Source organism: Arabidopsis lyrata, assembly GCF_000004255.2.
Source record: "Arabidopsis lyrata subsp. lyrata unplaced genomic scaffold ARALYscaffold_8, whole genome shotgun sequence".
In the NCBI taxonomy this organism is placed as follows: domain Eukaryota; kingdom Viridiplantae; phylum Streptophyta; class Magnoliopsida; order Brassicales; family Brassicaceae; genus Arabidopsis; species Arabidopsis lyrata.
Genome location: NW_003302548.1, coordinates 6,978,926 through 7,001,788, shown reverse-complemented (window position 1 = coordinate 7,001,788; position 22,863 = coordinate 6,978,926). Strand labels below are relative to the sequence as shown.

At 38.8% G+C, this 22,863-nt stretch overlaps 1 protein-coding gene and 1 long non-coding RNA gene across 3 annotated transcripts; both read left to right on the top strand.

Moving 5' to 3' along the window:
- The first annotated feature begins 9,615 nt into the window (after positions 1-9,615).
- LOC9299887 (large proline-rich protein BAG6) lies at positions 9,616-15,216 on the top strand. Of its 2 annotated transcripts, none has more exons than XM_021035535.1 (18): positions 9,616-9,844; positions 10,187-10,320; positions 10,397-10,514; positions 10,925-11,023; positions 11,130-11,245; positions 11,329-11,415; positions 11,636-11,830; positions 11,915-11,984; positions 12,057-12,211; positions 12,373-12,537; positions 12,614-12,685; positions 12,760-12,877; positions 12,964-13,197; positions 13,277-13,419; positions 13,503-13,715; positions 13,839-14,369; positions 14,752-14,889; positions 14,957-15,199. In XM_021035535.1, the coding sequence occupies exons 2-18, from the start codon at positions 10,192-10,194 to the stop codon at positions 15,017-15,019; spliced, it is 2,646 nt and encodes an 881-aa protein (XP_020891194.1). In that variant the 5' UTR covers positions 9,616-9,844; positions 10,187-10,191; the 3' UTR covers positions 15,020-15,199. The 2 variants fall into 2 exon arrangements, with proteins under 2 accessions (XP_020891194.1, XP_020891189.1); XM_021035530.1 differs by having other exon boundaries at positions 9,617-9,844; positions 12,955-13,197; positions 14,957-15,216.
- A 405-nt stretch (positions 15,217-15,621) lies between these two features.
- On the top strand, positions 15,622-16,662 carry LOC110231079. Its single transcript, XR_002334169.1, has 2 exons — positions 15,622-15,997; positions 16,075-16,662. It is a non-coding gene; the product is annotated as an uncharacterized LOC110231079 (long non-coding RNA).
- Positions 16,663-22,863: the final 6,201 nt, after the last annotated feature.

The following is a 22,863-nucleotide window of genomic DNA, read 5'->3' as shown; positions in this document are numbered from 1 at the left end:
AAGGCATACTTAACCACTCCACCTGTACTGTCCAAACCAGAAGTAGATGAAAAACTTTATTTGTACGTATCAGTTTCAAACCACGCGGTTAGCGGAGTCTTGGTTCGGGAAGACCGTGGGGAGCAGAAACCAATTTACTACGTGAGCAAGTCAATGACAGATCCGGAAACCAGATACACAATGATGGAAAAACTTGCACTCGCGGTGGTAACTTCGGCTCGGAAGCTGCGTCCATATTTTCAATCCCATCCGGTTGAAGTATTAACTAACCAACCACTCCGAACAATACTTCATAGTCCAAGTCAGTCCGGACGTTTGGCGAAATGGGCGGTTGAATTAAGCGAGTACGACATAGAGTTCAAAAGCCGGATCAGTATGAAGGCTCAGGTCTTAGCAGACTTCCTGACCGAATTACCGATACCTGGAACGATAGAGCAACCGGAGAACCAAACTTGGAAATTACACGTAGACGGGTCTTCAACAAAACAAGGATCCGGAGTGGGAATCAAGTTGGAATCTCCAACATCAGAAATTCTAGAACAATCATTCCGATTGTTATTCAATGCCTCCAACAACGAGGCAGAATACGAAGCCCTTATTGCCGGACTTCGACTAGCACAAGGAGTTGGAGCTAAGGAAATATTGGCTTATTGCGATTCGCAATTAGTAGTTAACCAATTTAATGGAGACTATGAGGCCAAAGATTCAAGAATGGAAGCATACCTCGAAGTGGTGAAGGATCTATCTAAAAATTTCTCGAAATTTGAATTAATCCGTATACCTCGGGGAGAGAATACGACTGCAGATGCACTTGCCGCATTTGCGTCAACATCAGATCCTGAGTTAAAGAGAGTTATTCCAGTAGAATGCATCTCGGAGCGAAGCATTCAAGACAACAAGGAAACCCTCGTCGTTACAAGGTCTCAAGCAGCGGCACGCGACCGTGGCGAACCAGAGATCGAACCGCCACCCAAACGAAGAAAGTCAAAGGGACCAAATACATCTAGCAAGGAACCCGTCGTCTTAGCTGAAGAAGTGGTTCCAGAAATGATGTCAGAAACCGAGCCATTAATCGAGGAGGATATTCTTGAACCAAACGAGCATCCCGAACCAGAGCCACGAATATTTCACAAAATTGACCAAATTCCGACTAAAGACTGGGGGGCTGACTGGAGGGAGCCAATAAAGCACTACATCACGACAGGCGAGCTCCCAAAGAATAAATGGCAGGCCAGGAAAATGAAAGTCGTTAGCGCGAAATTTTGTCTATCAAATGATGCGTTATATAGACGAGGTGTCAGTGACCCTTACCTATTATGCATTTTTGGGCCCGAAGTCGAAATCGTCATGAGCGAAGTGCATGAAGGATTATGTGGGAGTCATTCATCAGGAAGAGCTATGGCTTTTAAAGTTAAAAGAATGGGGTATTTTTGGCCCACTATGATCACAGATTGTGTTAAGTTCGCCCAAAGATGCAAGCGTTGCCAACTCCATGCACCATTGATCCATCAACCGTCGGAATTATTCTCCTCCATTTCCGCCCCATACCCGTTTATGAGGTGGTCAATGGACATCATTGGGCCATTGCACAAATCAACTCGAGGTGTACAGTACCTTTTAGTCCTTACGGATTACTTTTCAAAATGGATCGAAGCTGAGGCGTATGTCGGTATCAAGGATTCGGCGGTGCAGACCTTTATTTGGAAAAACATTATATGTCGACATGGAGTTCCATACGAAATAGTCACTGATAATGGACCGCAATTCATTTCACACGAGTTTGATGCCTTTTGTGCGGACTGGGGAATCAAAGTTAGTTATTCTACTCCACGATATCCGCAAGGAAACGGTCAAGCCGAAGCCGCGAACAAGACGATATTAAGCAATCTCAAGAAACGTTTAAGTCATCTAAAGGGAGGATGGTATGAAGAACTCCAACCCGTCCTGTGGGCTTATCGTACAACCCCTAGGCGACCTACAGGAGAAACTCCATTCTCTTTGGTTTATGGCATGGAAGCGGTAGTACCAGCTGAACTCAATGTGCCCGGACTTCGTCGAATAGAAGCACCGTTAAATGAGGAAGAAAATTCAGCAATGCTTAAAGATTCTCTAGACACCATAAATGAAAGGCGTGATCAAGCTCTAATTCGGATCCAGAATTACCAACAGGCAGCAGCACGGTATTACAATTCAAAGGTTAAAAGTAGGCCGTTCTTCGTGGGAGATTACGTATTAAGACGCGTCTTTGACAACAAAAAAGAAGAAGGTGCTGGAAAACTTGGTATTAATTGGGAGGGACCTTACATTATTACCGAGGTGGTTCGAAACGGCGTTTATAGGTTAAAAGACCTAGAAGACAATCCAGTCAAGCGACCTTGGAATGTGATCAACTTAAAGAAGTTTTATGTTTAAAAGCTACATGCATTGTTTATGTACATGAACTACGATTTGGCTTGATCCCGAAATGGGTACGTAGGCAGCTCGAAAACGAGTTCAGCTATTAATAAAATTTTTGTTTTATTTCTTTATTAAAGGAAAAAGGTTCGGCTATGCGAACATACAAGAGATTGGAAATAAAGCGTTTATAAAAAAAAAGAAGACGGAGTGTCCCTCATCGTACACTTCGAACTACGAAATCCTCGTTGACGAGCAGAACACTTCAATTCCTTGACCAGCAAGATCGAGGATTGACATCATGCAGTCCGGAATTCGAGCAAAGTCAGAAATTCCAAGCTCAATCCACTCTCCGGGGTGAGATTCAAGGATGTGAAGATTTCTTGACACCGTAGTAAGCCTGCGTTGCATCCGGTTAATCCTCTTCCGGAGCCTCCTCTTTTCCGACATAAGCTTCCGGTGTTGAAGTTCAAGTGCCTCTATGAACGCCATCGCTGTTCCTTGGTCTCTGATTGGGAGATCCCTGATCAAAGCACATGGGGCTCGGATCTGAGATCTCGAGAAGCCGCGAAGTGGAGAAGGCTGCCTGTTTGGCTCATTTTGAACATCTTCATTCATCATTCCGATTCTGGAGAAGTCAGGCATAGATTCTGAACAGCGCAGATTGAACTCCATACCTGCTAAAATGAAAAGAAGGGTGAGAAGTAAAGAGAAATTGAACCTATAATTTATAGGAACCCCATATCCTTAGCAAGCTGCGGATTTTATCCAAGGAATGGAGTGATTCGCGGAGAGATTCATGCCCTCGAACGGATCCTGCATTAAAAGACGCATCTCCAAGAATATTTGGAAAGAAAGGAAAGTAGCAAATATTTCCATAAATAAAAAGGGGCCGAAGCCCATTACGAGTTTTAAAAAAAAAGAGAGAAGAAGTGAAGAAATTAAAGAACATTTATGGGAGAGGCTCAGGAACAGGCTCCTTCATCGCCGGTTTAGTCTTCGAAGTGGACGCCTTGTTTTTGGCATCCACTTCGGAACGATCCCGAATGCGTTTCCGGCAGTTGCTGGCCTCCTCCTCCAAGTCCTCTTCCTCTTCACTATCGGATGGAACGGCGAAGACTGGGGCGTTCACGGGACCCGGGACTCCTCTAGCACGGAGATACATCCGAAGCATCTTCGGGATCTCAGCAACGGAATCGAAGTTCCGCCACTCCCATTGAAAGGGATCACTCTCCAAAGCCCGTATCTTCCTCTCCACCCGAGCAATGCGAGCCTCGAGTGTTTGCCTTTTGAGGCCCAGCCGCTGCCTCTCTTCACATAAGCGACGGTGCTTGTCGGCGACCTAGCATAAAGATGAGTGAATAAAATGAAGCAAAAAGTTTTTGAGTCAAAAACTTTAAATATTTACCTTGTCGATGAAGTCGCAAGCCTCTTTCTTCTCCTTTGAAGGGAAGTGAAAGACGGCGTGAGGAAAGAGAACGCCGGCCGGTTCAAATCCGTCGCCGGACAAGAAAAGTGGGCTGCCGGGATTGATGGGGGCTACTCCTTCGTTTTCCATTCTTAAAGTATTTCTCAAGTAAGATTCTAAAGCCATGCTTAAATAAAGCTTAGAAGTATGTAAGCCTTTATTTATAATGATTTAGGGTTTGTCTTGGAACCATAAACCTAGTAATGGTAGTGTGTCCGAGTGGTTTAAACCATTTTTGGAAATCAAGAAAAAAAGCACTTTTTGCATTAAAGACGAGCCGTTTTCCTTACTTATAAGAAGGGAAAGCGCAACCGTCGCATTAACTACAAAAGTTTCTAAGGCCCAAGCCCAGTAAGTTTATCGAGTTGACTAAACCCGAAGTGGGGAACTCGCTTAAGCCGAGCTCAGTTCTCGCATACTAAAGAGAAAGGTCTGATCAGCCTAAAAATCTCAAAAGCATTGCCACAAGGCCACAAAAGGTTAAAAAGCGGACTTTGCAAACCCGCATATGATTTTAACCAAACCCCCTTGGGTCACAACCTAGAAAGGTTTAAAAGCCTCCTCAGGCAAATATCTTGAAAAAATAATAAAGCCTCCTTAGGCCAAAAACAATAAAGCCTCCTTAGGCCAAAAATATATTAAGTCTTAAAGTTAAAGGGACAATCCCCAATTTAAAGTGGACGCAGCCACTACGGAGTGATCTCCACCCCGGACTCCGGCTCAGTAACCAAAGTTTCATTCACCTCCTTGACTGGTGCTTGATCAGATGAAGCTCCCTGACCACCCTCCGCGGTACAACCAACCTCCGGAGTGACCTCTGGTACCATAGGAGCTGCGGGCGGGACAACGTCTTCCGTCTCACTTGAACCTAGAAATAATGATTCCAGTCAATCAAAGGTACAAGGTAAGAAAAAGGTAAGCCACAGGAGCCAAGCATTACCTGCCCAGTCTAAACCCGATTCACTGATAGGAGGTGATTCAGTAAAGAATGCCTCGAAGTCAAGTGGGTTGAAGGCCGAAGTGGGAAGAGCTGCTAAGCGACTCCGTTTTTCAGAAAGGTTAGTCGACAGCTCGGTCCTTTCTTGCTCCTCGGAGAAATCTGCTTCATGGATTTGGTCCAGCAGAATCAAGTTGCTTTCGTGCTCCTTGATGTCTGACTCCAAGTCCGACCTAGCCTTCTCAGTCTGCATGAATCGGATGGCCCCTTGGATCAACTCCATCCCGCGTCCCTTAACCTCTTTTCTGGCTTTTGATGCCGACCTCGCCAACTCGGAGTCACGCAATTTGGCAATCGCCTTGCACTTCGCGTTAAGCTCGATGAGTTGGTTGTTCAGGGAATCAGCGTTTGATTCGGACTCTTGAAGCCTACCCTGAACACCAGAAAACTCTTCCTGGAGCTTGAAGTTCTGGTCGTACTGACCCTGCAGCTCCCCCTTTATCTGCGCAAGCTCGGATGTTAAACTGTCGACCTTGTCCTCCAGATCATGCTTGGAGCCAGCAGAAGAATTGAGTTCAGCCTCAAGAGCTGAGAATTTCTTCTTCCACATATCAATCTCTTTCTCCCGTCCACTGACCAACCCTTCGTAATGTTCGATCATGTCGTTAAGTTCGCTATGAGCCTAGTATCATACATGAACCCGGGATGGCGAGTCAGTTCGCAGAATGGCAATACAATAAAAAAAAAGGGGAAGAAAACGGAACTAACCCGAGATGAATGATAAGCGTGAAGCAAATAGCGTTCACGAATTGCAGGGCGCCATTTGTTGAAATCTGGCAAGATCGAACCCGAACGGGTCTTGAAGCATCGGAAGACGCTTCCTTCTGTCTCCATAGCTGCGAAGAAGGAAAAATTGTAAAAATTGGAATTTTAATAAAGACAAAAAGTTTAAGCATGTGTAAATCACCAAACCTGAAAGCGATTTGACTTGAGGGACAAGAGCAGGCTTCAGTCTCGAGGAAGCATCTCGAGATTCAGAATCTCCACTTTTAGGGGATGCACTCCGAGCAGTCTTTTCGCTGACGGGCTGGGAAGAAGAAGACATGTCAACAGGTCGGGGAGGACCCATTGGTTCAGTAGAAGGGGAGGATCGAGGTGAACGGTCAGTCCGGGCCCTTGATTTCTCCCTTCGCGGAGACGAGTCATCACGGGACGACTTGTCCCTCTTCTTACGAACCAAATTCTTAAGTGGTTCGTTGCTGAAATCGTCTCGGGGAGGACGAGGAGAATCACGACGGGGAGACCGCTCCCTCCGAGGAGAACGCTCGTCGCGGCGCTCGCGACGAGGCGTTAACCTATAAGCAGCAACGGATCTGGCTCCCTCGGAGCTGTTGTCATCAACCAGCAGGGTCCTGCTGTAATCTTTTTTGTCAATGGCGGTTGCAAGGAACGCCTTGTTTTCATCACAAGCCTCTGCTATCGGCTTGGAGAGCTTCTTACGCTGGGCAGCGAGGGCCCGAGCTGACATTCCCTGAGTTGAGGGAGGAGGCGGAAGACGATGAAGTAGATTGGGAGGACTCATCCTGAGTTTCCGGTTGGCCTCGACAAATCGGTCGAGGGTAAAAGAATTCCAAAGGGTTTCTCCTTCAAGGATTGTTTTGAAGAACTGGACAAATTCTTCAGTCGGGAGAGTTGAAGCGATGAAAGCTGCAAAATGAAACAACGAATTCGGTCAGTAAAAAATAATGATAAACAATAAAGGAATATACGACCTAGTCTCTACCAGGTTTCGCAGACCACTTCGATGGGAGTACATCGGAAAGATTCCCAATCGAAGCAGGAGTTTTTTTAATCAGAAACCAAGGATGGTGCCAGTATTCATCCTTGTTCGGGAGGTGCGAGATGACGTTCCTATTGGCATTTGGATACGCCGAGAAGTACCCAGTTTTCTTTGATGAACTCCTTACGCTTAGGAGTTCATTCAGCTCGGGAACTCCAATGACGTAGCCAGCCTCCGCCGAAACGGTTATAATCCCGAGGATGGTTCGGAGGAGATTGGGGGTTAATTAGGGCAAAGCGATCTCAAGAGCCGCCAAGAATCGAACTAGGGCTTCGGGAAGGGGGAAGGTCAATCCGCAGCCCTTGAAGAAAATTTCGTAAACACAAAAGTAGCCGGCACGGTGGTTCTCAGGAGATTCCGCAGGGTCGGCTATTTGCGCCTCCGCTATAATTCCAGGAGGAATTTGACAAAGTCCCTTCAATCGCTCAAGGGATTGAAGAGTACAGGTGGATTTGTAATGAGGACCGGCGATGTCGTTAGGACGAGTGCATTCGTCATTACTAGAACGCCTCTCGTCGTAAGACGGAGATTCAGGTCTTTCAGAATCAGAAGTCATCGAATAAAAATGAAAAATTTAAGATCCGGCGGAGAGAGGTTTTTCGTGAAGAAGAAAAGAGAGAGTTTTTGATTAAAGTACAAAAGTAAAAGAAGAGAGTAATGGTGAAAAGAAGTTACCTCAAGCTAATGATGAAACTGCCTCGGAAGTTGTGTGGGAAGTGGGAAGGTTTTTCCCGTTTTAATAGTAATTAATCAATATACGGTCATAATGATGACAAATGTCACTCGGTTAAAAATGGATAGTGCCGAAATTAAAGGAGTAATGAGATTTTCGGCGGTAAATCAAAAAGATTCTCGAGCGCAATCTTTGGCCACTTGAGCATTTAAAGTCCTCCGAATTGGAATAGCACTTCGAAGAACTTGGGGGGCTAATTGTTGGTGTCGGATCCCGCACCAGAAGTACGAGACCAACCAAAGATTGCCACGTAATCAAGATAATGGCCCATAAAGGATGAAGCCCATTGGACCCGTGAGCTGAAGGGATGGTCGAAGTGGTTGTCACCATTTCGAGAATCCGAAGTGACTGCACTGTGACACGAGTTCGGTGTGGAAGACACGGGAAAGTCGGTTCAAGGACACTTGGGCCAAAAGAGGCGAGGCCCATGAAGATCAGAGTCAACTCAAATTCAAACGTTGAGCATTAAAGCCGAAGAATCAAAACGGACACATTTAAGAAGAAATAATTGTACTTAATTGCTCATTTTAAATGTCGTTTATCTATGTATAAATATAGAGGCCAATGGTCATGTAAAAGGGAGCTTCCTCTCAAGAGAGAAATAATATAGCAATCTTCGTATCAATTTATAAGTTTTTACATATTCATTTTTGTCCCTCAAGAATAATCTTTCCCGCTTAACAAAATACTTGAGTGTGTGAATCCGACATCCACACTTTACGTCCAGGAGGCTTTAAAGACTTGTTTACCGACCCTACAAATCACCACATGATCTTTCCCTGTGTTTTGTCCTCACTCACACAGTTCCGACAATCACTTCCCGGAAGGTCACCCATTCTGAAACTACTCCAGCCCAAGCACGCTTAACTGTGGAGTTCTCTCCGGAGAGTTGACCGAAAAGATAAGTGCACTTTGGTGACATAGGTGGTCAAATCAATTCTTTTAAACCTCTTTGCATGCACCACCATATTCTTGATATCGGGGTGTTACAATTTTCCCGCCAAAAACATAAATCCATGATTTTTTCGCCAAATGTTTTATAATTTTTAACCAAAAATGAGAATGTAAAATATTTCCGCCAAAATCGTAAATCCGTGATTTTCCCGCTAATTTTTTTATATAATTTTTAATCAAAAATGAGAATGTAAAATATTCCCGCCAAAAACGTAAATCCGTGATTTTCCCGCCAAAATGTTTTTATAATTTTTAACCAAAAATGAGAATGTAAAATTTTCCCGCCAAAAATGTAAATTTATGATTTTTCCGCCAAATAATAGTGATGTTGATGATTATTATTATTATAATAATAATACTATAATTATTAATTTATTTATTACATTAATAGGTTAATCGGTCAACCATTTAAGCTTTCAACCCATCAACTCATTTAAGTCTAAATTCATTGAGTAATGAGTTGAGTTGAGTTGGGTTAACAATTTTGACACCCCTAATGATAGGTATAATAATAATAGGTTAACATCGTAATTTACTTGTCTTTCGAGATGAAATATTTTCAGTTAAATTTTAATAAAAAAATTCTTTTTTTTTTTTATGAAATTTATAAATATATACATAGCCTCATAGGTGTTAATTAAATAAAATATGATAAATTAGAAAAATGTATAGATTTTTATAATAATATATCCTATAAATTTTGTAATACTTTTGTTTGTTTTATTTTTCTAAGTTTGTTCTATAGATTTTTCATTTTATTTTAAATTTGGTATGATAAATAAGCATACTAAATAAATTTGAAAAAAATGCAAGGCCTCACTTTGTTTTATTTGACCATTAACTTCCACATCGTTGCCATATAGGAAGCAATATAATAGAAAAACAATAAAAAAAATTCACTATATTAGTTGAAAAACAATGTTATTTTTATTATTTTTTAGAAATATAATAGAAGCCATTATAAAATAATCCACGCGTCGCGTGGACTAACACCTAGTTACCATAATAACAACAAAACAAACCATCATAGATTCTTTTCAAAATATTTTTCAGTGTTTTTTTCTTCTATTTCATAATGAATCTTCTTTTTTAACACCGATTAATCCAATTATATATAAATTTAAATACTAGAAAATTAGAAATCAAAATTACATTAAATAAAATAAACAAACAAAGCACATGTTTAAAATTTCTTTTAGATAACGGTTAAAAAGGCCAGGCCCAGCTTTATATTAAATATAGAAGAGTCCACATTTAGAGCGGAGACTTGGCCTATATTCGCGGATGCGTCAATTCAGGTTCTAAAACGTCGTCGTTGTATCTTCCTCCTCTAGATTCTTCTTTTTCTTTTCAATTTCACCAAAGTCCCGACACAATCGTCCTTGTTCTTCCCCTTTAACTCCGAACAAATCAGGCTTTGGTTTCGTGTTTCAACTTTGAGATAGTTCTCTAGATTTCAATCGGAGGATCTTTTGTTCCGACAAAGTTTCAATTTTTCAACATCCTACGACGGCAAAGGTTCGTTCTTCGTCGCTTTCATGGAATTTGATCCTTTTTCTTGAAGCTTGATTCTTTTTTCGTATCTATAGGCTCTGATTTTGCGTTTGCTGATTTGGTTTTGTCTTTTGACGGTGAAAGTTTTGATTTTTAGCAGTTTTATTACAATGACTTGCTTTTTTTTTAGGTTTGGGTCTTTTGTTTGTGTCTTATTGTTGATTCTGTTTTGTAATCTGGAAATGTGTGTGGTAAGGGTTTTGATTTGAGTACTCTAGAGATATTATTGTTTATTTTAGATCATTCTTTTCTTTTGTAAGATGATGTTACAAGCTATGTGTTTTCTTCTAAATTTTAATACTTTAGGGTTCATGGAAGATCAACCCATTAACCAGTGCTCTAGTAGCACCAATGCATCAGAGAACACTCCAGAATCAACCCTTGAGCTTAACATCAAGACGTTAGATTCACGGACGTACACTTTCCAAGTGAACAAGAATGTAAGAAATCTTCTTCTTCTGTTTCACCCGCATATTTACTTATAACTGATACTATTTGGGGTTTGACATGTTTCAGGAAACTGTTTCGCTATTCAAGGAGAAGATAGCTAGTGAGACAGGGGTTCCGGTTGGTCAGCAGCGGCTCATTTTCCGAGGAAGGGTTTTGAAAGATGATCATCCTCTCTCGGAGTATCGTATCCTAGTGCTAGCTATTTTATTAACTTGTAGATTTTATGTTATAGTGTAGTTGTTTGTTGCATTATGCCATGTGCCCTGTGTATAAAATGCATGTTTTCCAAATCTGTTGGGAGTCTGCGATTTGATTGATTGAGTTCATCTCTGCTTTATAACATATTCCGTGGCGATTTTGTATAGGCATGAAAATGGCTGCACCTGCATCCACATGGGTGAATTTGTATAGTTAAGGACAGTTCTACAATAGTGTGCTCTGGTTTATTCTGTGAATCTTACACCGTAGAGGAAGCTGTAATCCAGAAACAGAAATATATATACCACTTTGCTAAGCTTAGCTTTAGTTTCTGTCGGTCGTTTCCTTCCATCGCTTGTTTACTTCAGTATAGTTGATAACTTGACATTGTCTTAGATTTGGAAAATGGGCATACTTTACACTTGATTGTGAGGCAGCCAGCAGAATCAGTTCCTTCATCTGGTACACCTTCAGAAGGGGCAACTCCAAATGATGGTAATTAAGTTATTCATATCCCCTTTATGAGTTTTGAAGGAGCTGTTAACACCACAATGATCTGCTTTCTAGAAACTTAATTACAACTGATTATTTGATTCAACAGGAAATAGTACAAATGGTGGAGCATCTCGAAATGGAAGACATGTCTCCCACAGCGTAGTTCTTGGGTCTTTTAATGTTGGAGATCAGACAGAAGGCATTGTTCCAGATCTCAGCCGGGTAATCCTTAAGGAATATATTGCTTGTCCTATGGGATGGTTTGATTGGGCAGGCTAACCTTCTTTTAATTTTGTGTTGCTAAGGTCATTGGAGCAGTTCTAAATTCTTTTGGAGTTGGTGGACAGCATCCTACAAATAACAGTACTAATGGCACGCAATCCTCTATGCCTGTGAGTTTTTTTCTCTTCACTCTCTACTTCGATTTTGTTTCTTATTAGTGCCGAGTCTACGATTTTGTTTTATCTGCTGGACATTTTTTTACATTTAAGGATTGTTGAGAACCAGTTGCTGTTACCATTTGATGTGTGAGGTTTCATTAGATTAGTTGATATTGTCATGCACTATTGCCTGTTTTAAACTTATTGTTGCCTGCGATTTTATTTCCCCTAGTCGAATCCGTCTTCTCATGCACCTCCTGGAAATACATCTGATGGAGCGCCTGGCATTGGTAGTCAAAGCCAAGCTACGGGTCATTCACAACCTAGGCAAGCATTTCCTGGTGTATCATTTCAAGCATCGATGCCTCGTGTAGTTCAGATTCCGGTTACAGCAGCTACGACGATTCCTATTCCTTCATTTCTAACGGTAGTTCTTAGTCACGTAGTATTTTGATCTTGAGACTAGAGCTTTAATGTTGTCATTTTACAATGTAACTCTCTAATTCTGCAGCCTATTCCGGATTCATTAGACACTCTAGTGGAGTTCATTAATCGGATGGAGCAGGCATTATCACAAATTGGTATGTGATCTAATTTTTTATTGTCATATTGGATAGAGAACACATAAATAAGTTAATTGGTTGTTCCTCCAGGCTATCAGCCAGATACCTCTTCTGCTAGATCCGGAGGGCGACCAAGGGAAGAGTTGCCTAGAAATAGACGAGGTGCAGCAACACCTGAAGCACTCTCTGTTGTCTTAAGGAATGCACAACATTTATTGAGTGGTCTAGGTGTCTCTTCTTTATCGGTAAACTCCTTCTCGCTGCTTATTAATTGATTCCATTCTTTCTCTGTACAATAAATGCTATAAGTTCTGACTTTCCGTTTCGAGAAAATGCTAAGTATATGCTTACCATGCTTTGTCATCTAACTATTTACTCTTTGTAATTGGCAACAACATTGTTGTAGCATATTGCGGGACGTCTGGAGCAAGATGCGTCCTCTTCAGATCCTACTCTAAGGGCACAAATCCAGACAGAGGCCGTGCAAGTAGGTCTTGCCATGCAACATTTAGGGGCCCTCCTACTGGAGCTTGGGCGCACAATTTTGACATTGAGAATGGCACCGTCTCCGGTGCGTTTTGTGTCATTCCTTTCGTGCATGTTCCCCTTTTTCTTCACATGCGGCTCACAAACACTTTGATCTACAGGAATTATCCTATGTGAATGCTGGGCCTGCTGTGTATATATCGCCATCAGGACCGAATCCTATTATGGTTCAGGTAACCTTCTAGTCTCATCTATTTTTCGAAATTAATTTTCTACTTTTATGTAATTTTTTAACTGTATTTTGCAGCCTTTTCCTCACCAAATCAGCCCTCTCTTTACTGGTGCTTCTGCCTCATCAAATCCAGTCACCGGACCCGTTGGTTTAGGAACTGCCCAAAGGCACATTAACATTCACATACATGCTGGTGGGTGAAGTTCACTTTTTTGCCATTGGGCTTAGCTGCACAATATTTCTCCATCAAATTTCATTCTTAATTACCAGGCACATCAGGTTCACCTATGATGTCATCGGTTGGGAACCAGCGAAGTAATGGAGAGGGAGGGCAAGGAGACCGTGACAGCATTACGAGTTCAGTTGCTACGGCTGTTCCATCACACTCTACTGGTGAGAATATTTCTGCTGGGGTTCAACCTGGTTTGGATGGGGCTGCTTCAGTTGCCCAAATCAATGCAAGGATAAGAGAAATGGTAAACATTATGCAAGGAAGAAACCAGATTCCATCGGGTAGGTTGTCTGCTGACTAAAGTTTTACATTCTGAATGAAATGTTTTCAACTTCTTCTTCATGTATCAATTTGGAACAGAATCTCTCGAGCGGGATACGTCTACGGGCCATGGTGTTGCCACTGCTATACATGAGCAGCCTACCAACATCGCAGCTACTTGCACACCTGAGTCGTCAAGTGGCTCGCTGCATGACTTACCATCTGAGAGGAGCAATTTAGTAGTATGTCTTCTCTGCAATCAGATGGTTCTTTATTTTATATTCACTAGATTTTGCCTATCACTAATTTTTGTTTTTTCAACCAGTGTCAAAGTGAAAAAGATCTTGGTGGAGATTTAGGGCATCCAGCCCATGCAAAAGATATCTCTTGTACTACAGGACAATCTTCAGCTCCATCTGGAGAATCCACAGGGAATGGGGAAAATGCTACCGGTGATGCCAAAGAAACCAAGAAGGCTACTCCAGAGGTAGCTACAGCTACACCACTTGGATTGGGGCTTGGCGGTTTAGACCGTAAGGTAATGAATGAGTTGGAAAATAATTGGCAAATTGCTGCTGCTTGTTTTTCATTGCATAGCATATCCAAAAGTCTGTGTTTCCAAATGCTTACAGTCATAATATGTTTTGTTTTATGGTTAAAGAAACGAAGCAAGCAGCCGAAGGTATCAGGTAAGAATGAAGATAGTGGGACTTTAGCTACACTTGAAGGTTTGCAACAGAGCAGTGGGACCAGTGGTCAGCAGCTTTTGGAATCTCTCTTTTCTGGTAGTTCTCGTTCAGATGAGACTGGTCTTAGACGCGGGCAAGGTTCAGATGATCGGGTAGATGTCTCAAGTGCAGTGTCTCAAGTCCTGGAGAGCCCTGCACTGGATGGATTGCTAGCAGGGGTATCTCGACAAGCTGGTGTTGATTCACCAAATATGCTGAGAAATATGCTCCAGCAGCTTACCCAGAGCCCACAGATCATGAACACAGTCCAACAAATTGCCCAACAGGTGGATGGGCAAGAGATAGAAAATATGATGTCAGGCGGATCTCAAGGCGAGGGTGGCGGCTTTGATTTCTCTAGAATGGTCCAACAAATGATGCCTCTAGTCTCACGTGCTTTTAGCCAAGGAGGGCCATCGCCTCATCCCACAACACTACAGCCTGATGATCGTCAAACTTCTCAGGTACATCTGTGTTTTCGGTTTGGATTTTTCGCGTTTTTGATTTTGGAAAAAAAGAAAAAGTGATACTATTGACTGAGTATGGATTTTGTTATTAGGGTTTATTTTTGATGTTCTGTTTGGGTTCAGTTTCTTAACGAATATAAGTTTTTCTATAAAGAAAGTTATCTTTCCGTTCGGATTTTGTTGTCTCTTTAGTTGTAGAAAAAGTAACACCATTCGTATCCTAACAATATCTACTTTGGACTTCCTATTGGGACTTTTCAGTTTCTTTTAGAATTGATCCGTTTGTTTTATCCGGATTGAACACCCAAGGTACAAGAAACGTCATTGTCTCTTGTTCTTTCTCGTGTAATGAATGTTATTTTTCTATTTTTCCAAATAGGTAAATGTTCAATCCATGGCTCAAATGATTGAGCATTCTGATCCACCAGAGGATGTGTTCCGTGCAATGGTCGAAAATGCTGCGATCAGCCAAGATGACCTAGTGAATGAGCTTTGCCGTGATGAAGTTCTTTGTCATGTAAGCATCAAACAAACTAGTTTGGTTAATAACGATAAAGTTTCCCTTCTCATACTTGTATTTGCAGGAATACGCGGAGTTGCTAAGACGTGATATTGAAGACCGGCTAAAAGATGATCAAGGTCCATAAGCTATTTGGTAGAATTGGTTCCATAAGTGTCAGATCTTTAAAGTATCTTTGTTTATTTGTTGAGATCCCTCTCTTTTGTATTAAGAATTAGGGTTTGGGATGGTCTACTATAGTAAACACAACCGTAAATTATCTGGTCTTTAAAGGGCCGATTCAATTTGATATTTCCTCCTTTAACCAGTTCATATTACTCATAACTCTCGACATTGGCAAATTACATGGAAAAAAAAGGTGTTCCTTCATATATTAAGTGACAATTTTGATTTTGATCGAAAATTTGGCCAAGGGGCTTCACTAACGAGTGATTTTAATACAAATGGTATATTTACTTTATTATTATATTAGTAGTTGATATCATTTTAAAGATACATATTTAGTTTTTTTTTTTCTTAACATCTTTTTTTACTTTACTAAAATTTGAAACAGAGATTACATCTTGATAACTTAAACATACAAGGAACCAAAAAATGATTAAAGTTTAATAAGAAAATACATCGAACAAGTGAATTATAGACATATTTAATTATTATCAAATTTTAAATAAATTTTTGAAATCATATATTTTATATTAAAATCACTTAAACTCAATTTGAACATCTCTCCTCTCTCTCTAAACCTAATCGCCGTTCTTCTCTTCTTCGACTTGGTTTTGCTCTGACCGGCGCGTGGCGGCTCCGATAGCGCCGGCGTCGGTCCTCTGTCTTGTTTATTGTCTCTGCTTTCTTCGGCGGTGAAGCGTGGGGGTTTTGGTGAAGGGGTTTGGATGGTCACAGAATCTCAGATCTGAAGAGTTTTGGCTTAAGGAGACCGGAATCGTCGTGCCTCATGGTCGTTGGTGTAGATGGAGTCGCCATTCTGCTACAGCCGTGGTTTCTCGTCTTGTCTTTGGTCAAGTGTTTCATTGTTTTGAGCATCGAAGGCGAGGTCCTTTGTCTTTCTCTAGATCAGAGAGACAGCGACTCTGTTCTCGGTGGCTCGGTAACCCTCTCGTCTCTCCTGCTTCATCTATATTTTAAGGTCTTTTATGACCTCTTTTTCTTTGATTTGGTTGTTAGCCCGGTTGACTTGCTTTTGCGGAATGTGTCTTGGAGTTTGCTAGTGGTTTGTCTCTGCTTTGCCTTTCCATGGTGTCTCTGGGCTGAGTTTTCATTCGGTTTCCTCATCTTACAAATCGCGGATGGTTAAGTTCACCCACATGTTTGGGTTTCCTCCGGTTTTGTTAGAAGGTTGGTTTGCTCGTCTTCGTTTCGCGGTTCAGCAGGATCCTCTCAGTTTAGTTAGTCGTGTGATCTTGGACTGAAAGAGTTGAGCAAGTGCGTTCATCTTCCTTCGTCAATTTCTCTGTCAGGTTTCTCGATTCGATTTCTGTATCTCGCCATGTTCGTCGTTCTCATGTATGGGCTTAATTGAGACTAAGCTATTAGCGGTTCCACCTATTTCCGTAGATTGTAATTTCCCTCGTTTGGGCTTAAGTTTCTCTCGTTTGGGCTTTTTGATGATTGTCCGCCTCTTTTGGCCTTAAGTTTCTGGGGGTTTCTATGTACCCGCCGGCTTTGTCTCCGAAAGGATTTTGTTCTTTGTCGGCTTTGTATAACTCAATCGCATTCTATCAATAGACGAAAAAATATATATATATATTAAAATCACTCGTTATATAATATTAAATTTTGAAGAAATTGTTTTTATAGTTAAAGGCTTAGGTAAAATTTTCGTTAGTTGATATTTCTATCAATTAAAATTTAAAACTGATCTTACAACCTTACTACAATACAATGATATTACAATAAAATCTAATAATTCCTTAACAAATAAGTAAGAAAGATTGGACAATAAAATCTAATAATTCCTTAACAAATAAGTAAGAAAGACTCAACCTGTCAATCAAGAAATTCTTTTATATGGATTAAAACAAAATGGTCAAAAAAAAACAACTAATAAATAGTAGACTAATTCAGAAACATGAACTGTCACGACAATCCCGATGATAAACTAGATATATTTATTTTAATCATACATGCTAGGTTCACCTTAACAACGTCATTTTCTGTGTTTTTTAGGCAAAAAGTATTTGATATCATTCGTACTCAAAAGAATACAAAAATAGTAACATAGAGATTAGAACAATAAGATCACGACCACGAACACTTCGGAAGATGAGAGATAGGTCACGGTCATTAGACATAGTGACGTTGAGAAAACTTTCAAAACCTTGACACTCACCGGCGTGAGATGCTCTAGACGTAGTTAAAAGATTATGGAGCTTGAATGATTTGTTTGGATTAGAACGCGGAAACCGAGGAAAATAAGTTACATAAAACGTTCTATCCATAATATAAGAGGGTGGGAACAATGGATTTTCTGATTTCAGATAAAAAGGATTATAGATGAGCTTTAGATCAGATACTTATTGGTTTCAAACTCTACAAATTTGTTCGGGATATCTCGATAAAAGGTCAGTCTTACGAAGCTTGATCATAATCTGAAGTGTAAAGGTGGCTAGGAGATGCTTTGGGGAAGACTCGTCATAGTTTTTGATCGGTTTAAGAAAAAGTGGCAAAACAAGGTGGTTACCTGATAGAGTGGTCCCTCCTCAAAGCCAAGAGATGTGTTATGTGTAACACACTAGAACACACAAGAACAAAGAACAAGTAACTAAAGAGATAAACTCTGTTTTGTCAATTTTCAAGTCTAATTTTTTTATGAGTTATATGACTTTGAAGTCTTTAAATACACAAAGAAAGCAAACTAATCAATCAACGATCCTAAAAATATGGAAACATAATTATGCAAATGGATAGTGGAAACGTGGAGATCAAAGTCCTATAATTAAGGACAACCTAAAGATAATCGTAATTCTTCTTTTTACTATGAAGATCTTCGGTTCAATCTCGGTTAGGATCTTATCATTACCATGGTCACACCAAACCCTACTCGAATCTAGAGATACCATGTGGAGAAGCCTAGAGCTTAAAGACTCAGAGGAAGAACTCTGAGAGAAGCATTGGAGTGGACCAGGATTCAAAAAATACTATCGTATAACTCGATGAGAGGAAGAGTGGATCTGACCAAAGAGGGAGCAGAGAGGAAGGTATCTGTCCAAACCGAGTGCACGCACCACCATCGGAGGTTGGGAGCTTCATCTCAAACTACACTCGAGGGTTGAGAGCGATGGAACACCACCAGAGAAACCAAGGACGGCGACGAGATTGAGCTAAAGCATAGCGGGGTGGGGTTTTCCGACGCCGGCGAGCCATGGGTTTACCAGAGCTGTCTCGGGAATGGTGACAGAGAGCAGCTATTTTCTCTGTTTTCTTAATTCGACCATTTTATAACTCTTTTTGTGATGATTTTTTGCAAATAATTGTTTCTTCGCTAATTTGTCTTACTTATTGTGACATTTATAGAATTAGAAAAGAGTCAAAAGACTAGATTTTTAATTATGATTATGACGAAGTCTGGAATTTCCTAAAAGAAATCTCAAATGGTATCGCCAATTTATGATTTTATTTCATCCAAATTGAGCGAAAAATGAATGAATGTTGCAATTCCTTCATTTACGACGATGCAAAAGAGAAACATTGATTGAATAAAATCAAACCAACTTCAATTAATATGGTATGCTTTGTGCATTTCACTCTCGATCTTTTGAATATTCAAAGTTGTATGAAAACTAGTTGTGTTACTTTTTGTAAATATCAATATTTGATTAGATTTTTTTTGTCTTAGTCACACAACAACAATGCTTTTGATGATCAGGCTTCATAATACATTCACCATATAAGTCATAGGCTATTCGTGCACAAAAAAACAAGCATCCTTCGGGCCCATTTTTACACGGTTCTGGGCTGTAGCATTTATCTTCTTGCTTTATTTCAAAACCTATATAATAATAATAATAATAATCAAGAGATCAGTATATAGATTCATATAAAAAGATAAACAAAAATATGTCAATAAGAAAAAGTGGTTGCTTTATAATAAGGTAGTATCAGAAGTGTTATCGGATTCCGAGCAATAAACGAAAGGCATGACAAAGAGGAGAGTGAGAACAAATGCAGCAAAACATTTCTTGGTGATAGCCATTTCTGTTATAGTCTCTAAAAGTTCTTACAACAAATTTTACCACTTACAATGATTATATATAGAAGAACAGAAACATACATTAAAAGGTTGTTTGTTTGGTGAAAGATGAAAAGGAAAGAATCTATAATTTATTTCTCTTGATTTAGTCAAAATAAAAAATAAAGACAAAATAATTATTACCTAATTATGTCTGAATATTAATTAGATAACATATAATGTTTTACAAATAGTTAAATATGAAATACCTTTTCATTGATTTAATAATTAAAAAAAAAAAAGATTTTGCAGGTTTTAATGGTTGTAACTTGAAATTAAATAGAAATTATTGGTAAAGATAAGATGTAATAATTTTATTTAAACAGAATTAGGTTATATAAATTCTTTTGTTTGATATGATTCAAGGGTTTACATGGTTTATTAAATATACTTAAATAACTTGTTTTTAGACCATATATTTTGATGATAAAATAACTTGTTATATAATATCTAAATGTGAAATTTAATGATTTCTATAGTTAAATTTTTTCATTATTTTTAAAGCAAAAACTCATGTTTCTAAAGTTAAAACTGATCTTACAGCTTTATATCCAATAAATATTTAAGAATTTGAGATTACTAAAAAATGTTAAAATATTGCGCAACAAATATTAAATGTAAATTTGTATGAAACATATAACTTGTTTTATTAAATATACTTAAATAACTTGTTTTTAGACCATATATTTGTATGATAAAATAACTTGTGATATAATATCTAAATGTAAAATTTAAAGCTTTCTATAGTTAATTTTTTTAATTATTTTTAAAGTAGAAACTCATGTTTCTAAAGTTAAAACTGATCTTACAGCTTTATATCCAATAAATATTTAATAATTTGAGATTACTAAAAAATGTTAAAATGTTGCGCAACAAATATTAAATGTAAATATTGCACAACATATAATGTTTTACAAATAGTTAAATATGAAATACCTTTTCGTTGATTTAATAATTAAAAAATAAATAAAAAGATTTTGCAGGTTTTAATGGTTGTAACTTGAAATTATTGGTAATGATAAGATGTAATAATTTTATTTAAAGAGAATTAGGTTATATGAAATCTTTTGTTTGATATGATTCAAGGGTTTACATGGTTTGTTAAATATATTTAAATAACTTGTTTTTAAACCATATATTTATATGATAAAATAACTTGTTATATAATATCTAAATGTGAAATTTAATGCTTTCTATAGTTAAATTTTTTTAAAAGAAAAAACTCATGTTCCTAAAGCTAAAACTGATCTTACAGCGTTATATCCAATAAATATTTAATAATTTGAGATTACTAAAAAATGTTAAAATATTTGCGCAACAAATATTAAACAAACCCAATCGAGAGAAAAAATTTATATGGATTTAAACAATGTTTAAACAACAACTAACAAATAGAAGAATGATAATAACGAATTGTTGTGAAATAATTGCAATGATACGGGGAAATGGGAATGATACGTACATATTTAATTGTGTTGTAAATGTTCATACTAAAGTCTCTCGCTCTTCTAATGCACCTGAGTATTGGTCCGGAATTCAACATTAAAATAATGTTGGCTTATCTCTAGTTTCTCAGAAATGCATATTCAACTCACCTCAAATCCGGCTATATATATATTTTCATGGATATTATGGTATATCTGGAAAAGTTGTAACAGATTCTGTTTTGTAAACTTTAAAGAACCTCTTCATGAGATCTTGGCCTTGGCCTTACAAGAAGCCTCTGTTTGGAAGAAAGCGAACTCGAAAGAAGCGGCAGATCCTGAGCCTCTCGCCGGCTCGGTTTTACTAAACTCGCCCCTGTCCCGGATCTTAGAATGTCAGAAGGATGCTTCCTGGCATTCGGAGGACTCCCTAAGTGGACATGGCTGGGTTTTAGTCGACCAAGACCGTATTCTCCAGCTTGGCTTAAAGAGTTCGAGACGAAGTCTCTCACCACTCCACGCAGAGATTAATTCCTTGCTTTGGGCAATGGAGTGTTTAATTTCGCAAGACTTTACTTCTTGCGCCTTCGCATCCGATTGTTCGGATATGATATCTCTCCTTGACAACCAAAACGCTTGGCCAACCTTCGCAGCAGAAATGGCCTCTTTCCGATCACTCGTTTGTTTTTTCCCTTCTTTTAGTATTAGATTCCTTACTCGTAGTTCAAATACTTGAGCAGATTGTCTGGCTAAAAATGCTCGATCTCGCAACAGTCTCTTTTCCCATGTAAGCTCGTCGGTTCCTGATTGGCTCTCCCTAGCGGAGAGTCTCTTTCCGATATCTTAATAGAAATGGTGTTTGATGAAAAAAAAAAAAAAAAAAAAAAAAAATCCGGCTATTTACAGTGATAACATTAGAGCAACAAACCTGACGCCACTCCGATCTTTACACTCGGATAAATCATATTGTTTTAGATTATCACTTTGTTCGCCAATATGTACAAGCAAGCCGGTTATTTTTGTGTCTCTCATGATGCCTATGCTGATCAACTCATAGATGTTTTAACCAGCTACTTCCGTGTGTTCGGTTTACATTTATGTGTGTCAAGATTGGCTAGGTAGCTTTTGTTCGTGCGCCTTGATTGATGGGGTATTAAAAAATATTCTATGTATATATTTACTTTTTTCTTAATTCGTATATTCTTTATCTTTTTATCTCAACTTTGTATATAATTACTTGTATAAACCTATATCAATAGAATGATCTTATTTGGTAATCCTATATAGTTGAAGTTGATGTCACAATTCCTCGTAACTAGAGCAATCTAGAGAGCAGGTTCAAACTCTCTAGAATATAAGATAAATGAAATAACATTTGTCAAGAAACATCGAGATGACAAGAGGTTGTCTTCCCGGTGATTCTCTAACGTACAAGTAAGAAATGACCACGCAAATGGACAGTAAACGGAATGTCATTTGAATAAAACTAGGGAGATAAATATTTCTTCTAACTAGATCTAATATCTTCCTAACAAGAATGAAGAACTTTCTTATGTAAAAGAAAGAGAATGAGTCATGCTAGGTAAAGAGTCAAAAAATTTAATTAAAATATAAATTGGCCTAAATAATTTAACTACACTGTGCGATTCTGTCTCCATTCGGAACCTAAATATAAAATAAAAATTTGCGCTAGACTCAACCTGTTTAATCAAAAAAAAATTTTATGGATTAAAACAAAATGGTAAAAAAGCAACTAATAAATAATACTCCCTCCGTATTCGAATACTTGTCGTTCTACACTTTTTTTTTTTGTTAATTAGTTGTCGTTTTGACATTCTAATACAACTTTTGCATAAGACTTCCTAAATTAACCTCAATTAATTGATCACAATTACTCAGTCTAAATTACCAAGATGAGGTTAAAATAGTCATTTTCAACTTTTTCTTAATAAGCGTAATTATAGTTAAAACGGCAACTATTTGAATACAGAGGGAGTAGTAGAATAATTCAGAAAAATGAACTGTCACAACAATCCCGATAATAAGTGGATGTTGGTTTTAATCATACATGCTTAGTTCACCTTAACAACCGTCATATTCTATGTGTTTTTTAGGCAAAAGTTATTTGATTTCATTCGTACTCAAAAGAATACAAAATTTAGTAACATAGAGATTAGAACAATAAGATCAAAAGCATCTAGGAGAAAATTGTGGAGGTTGCCACAAGAGAGAAGACGGTTAGTTGGGATCACGACCATCAAAACTTCGGAAGGTGACAGATTAGTCACAGCGGTTAAACAT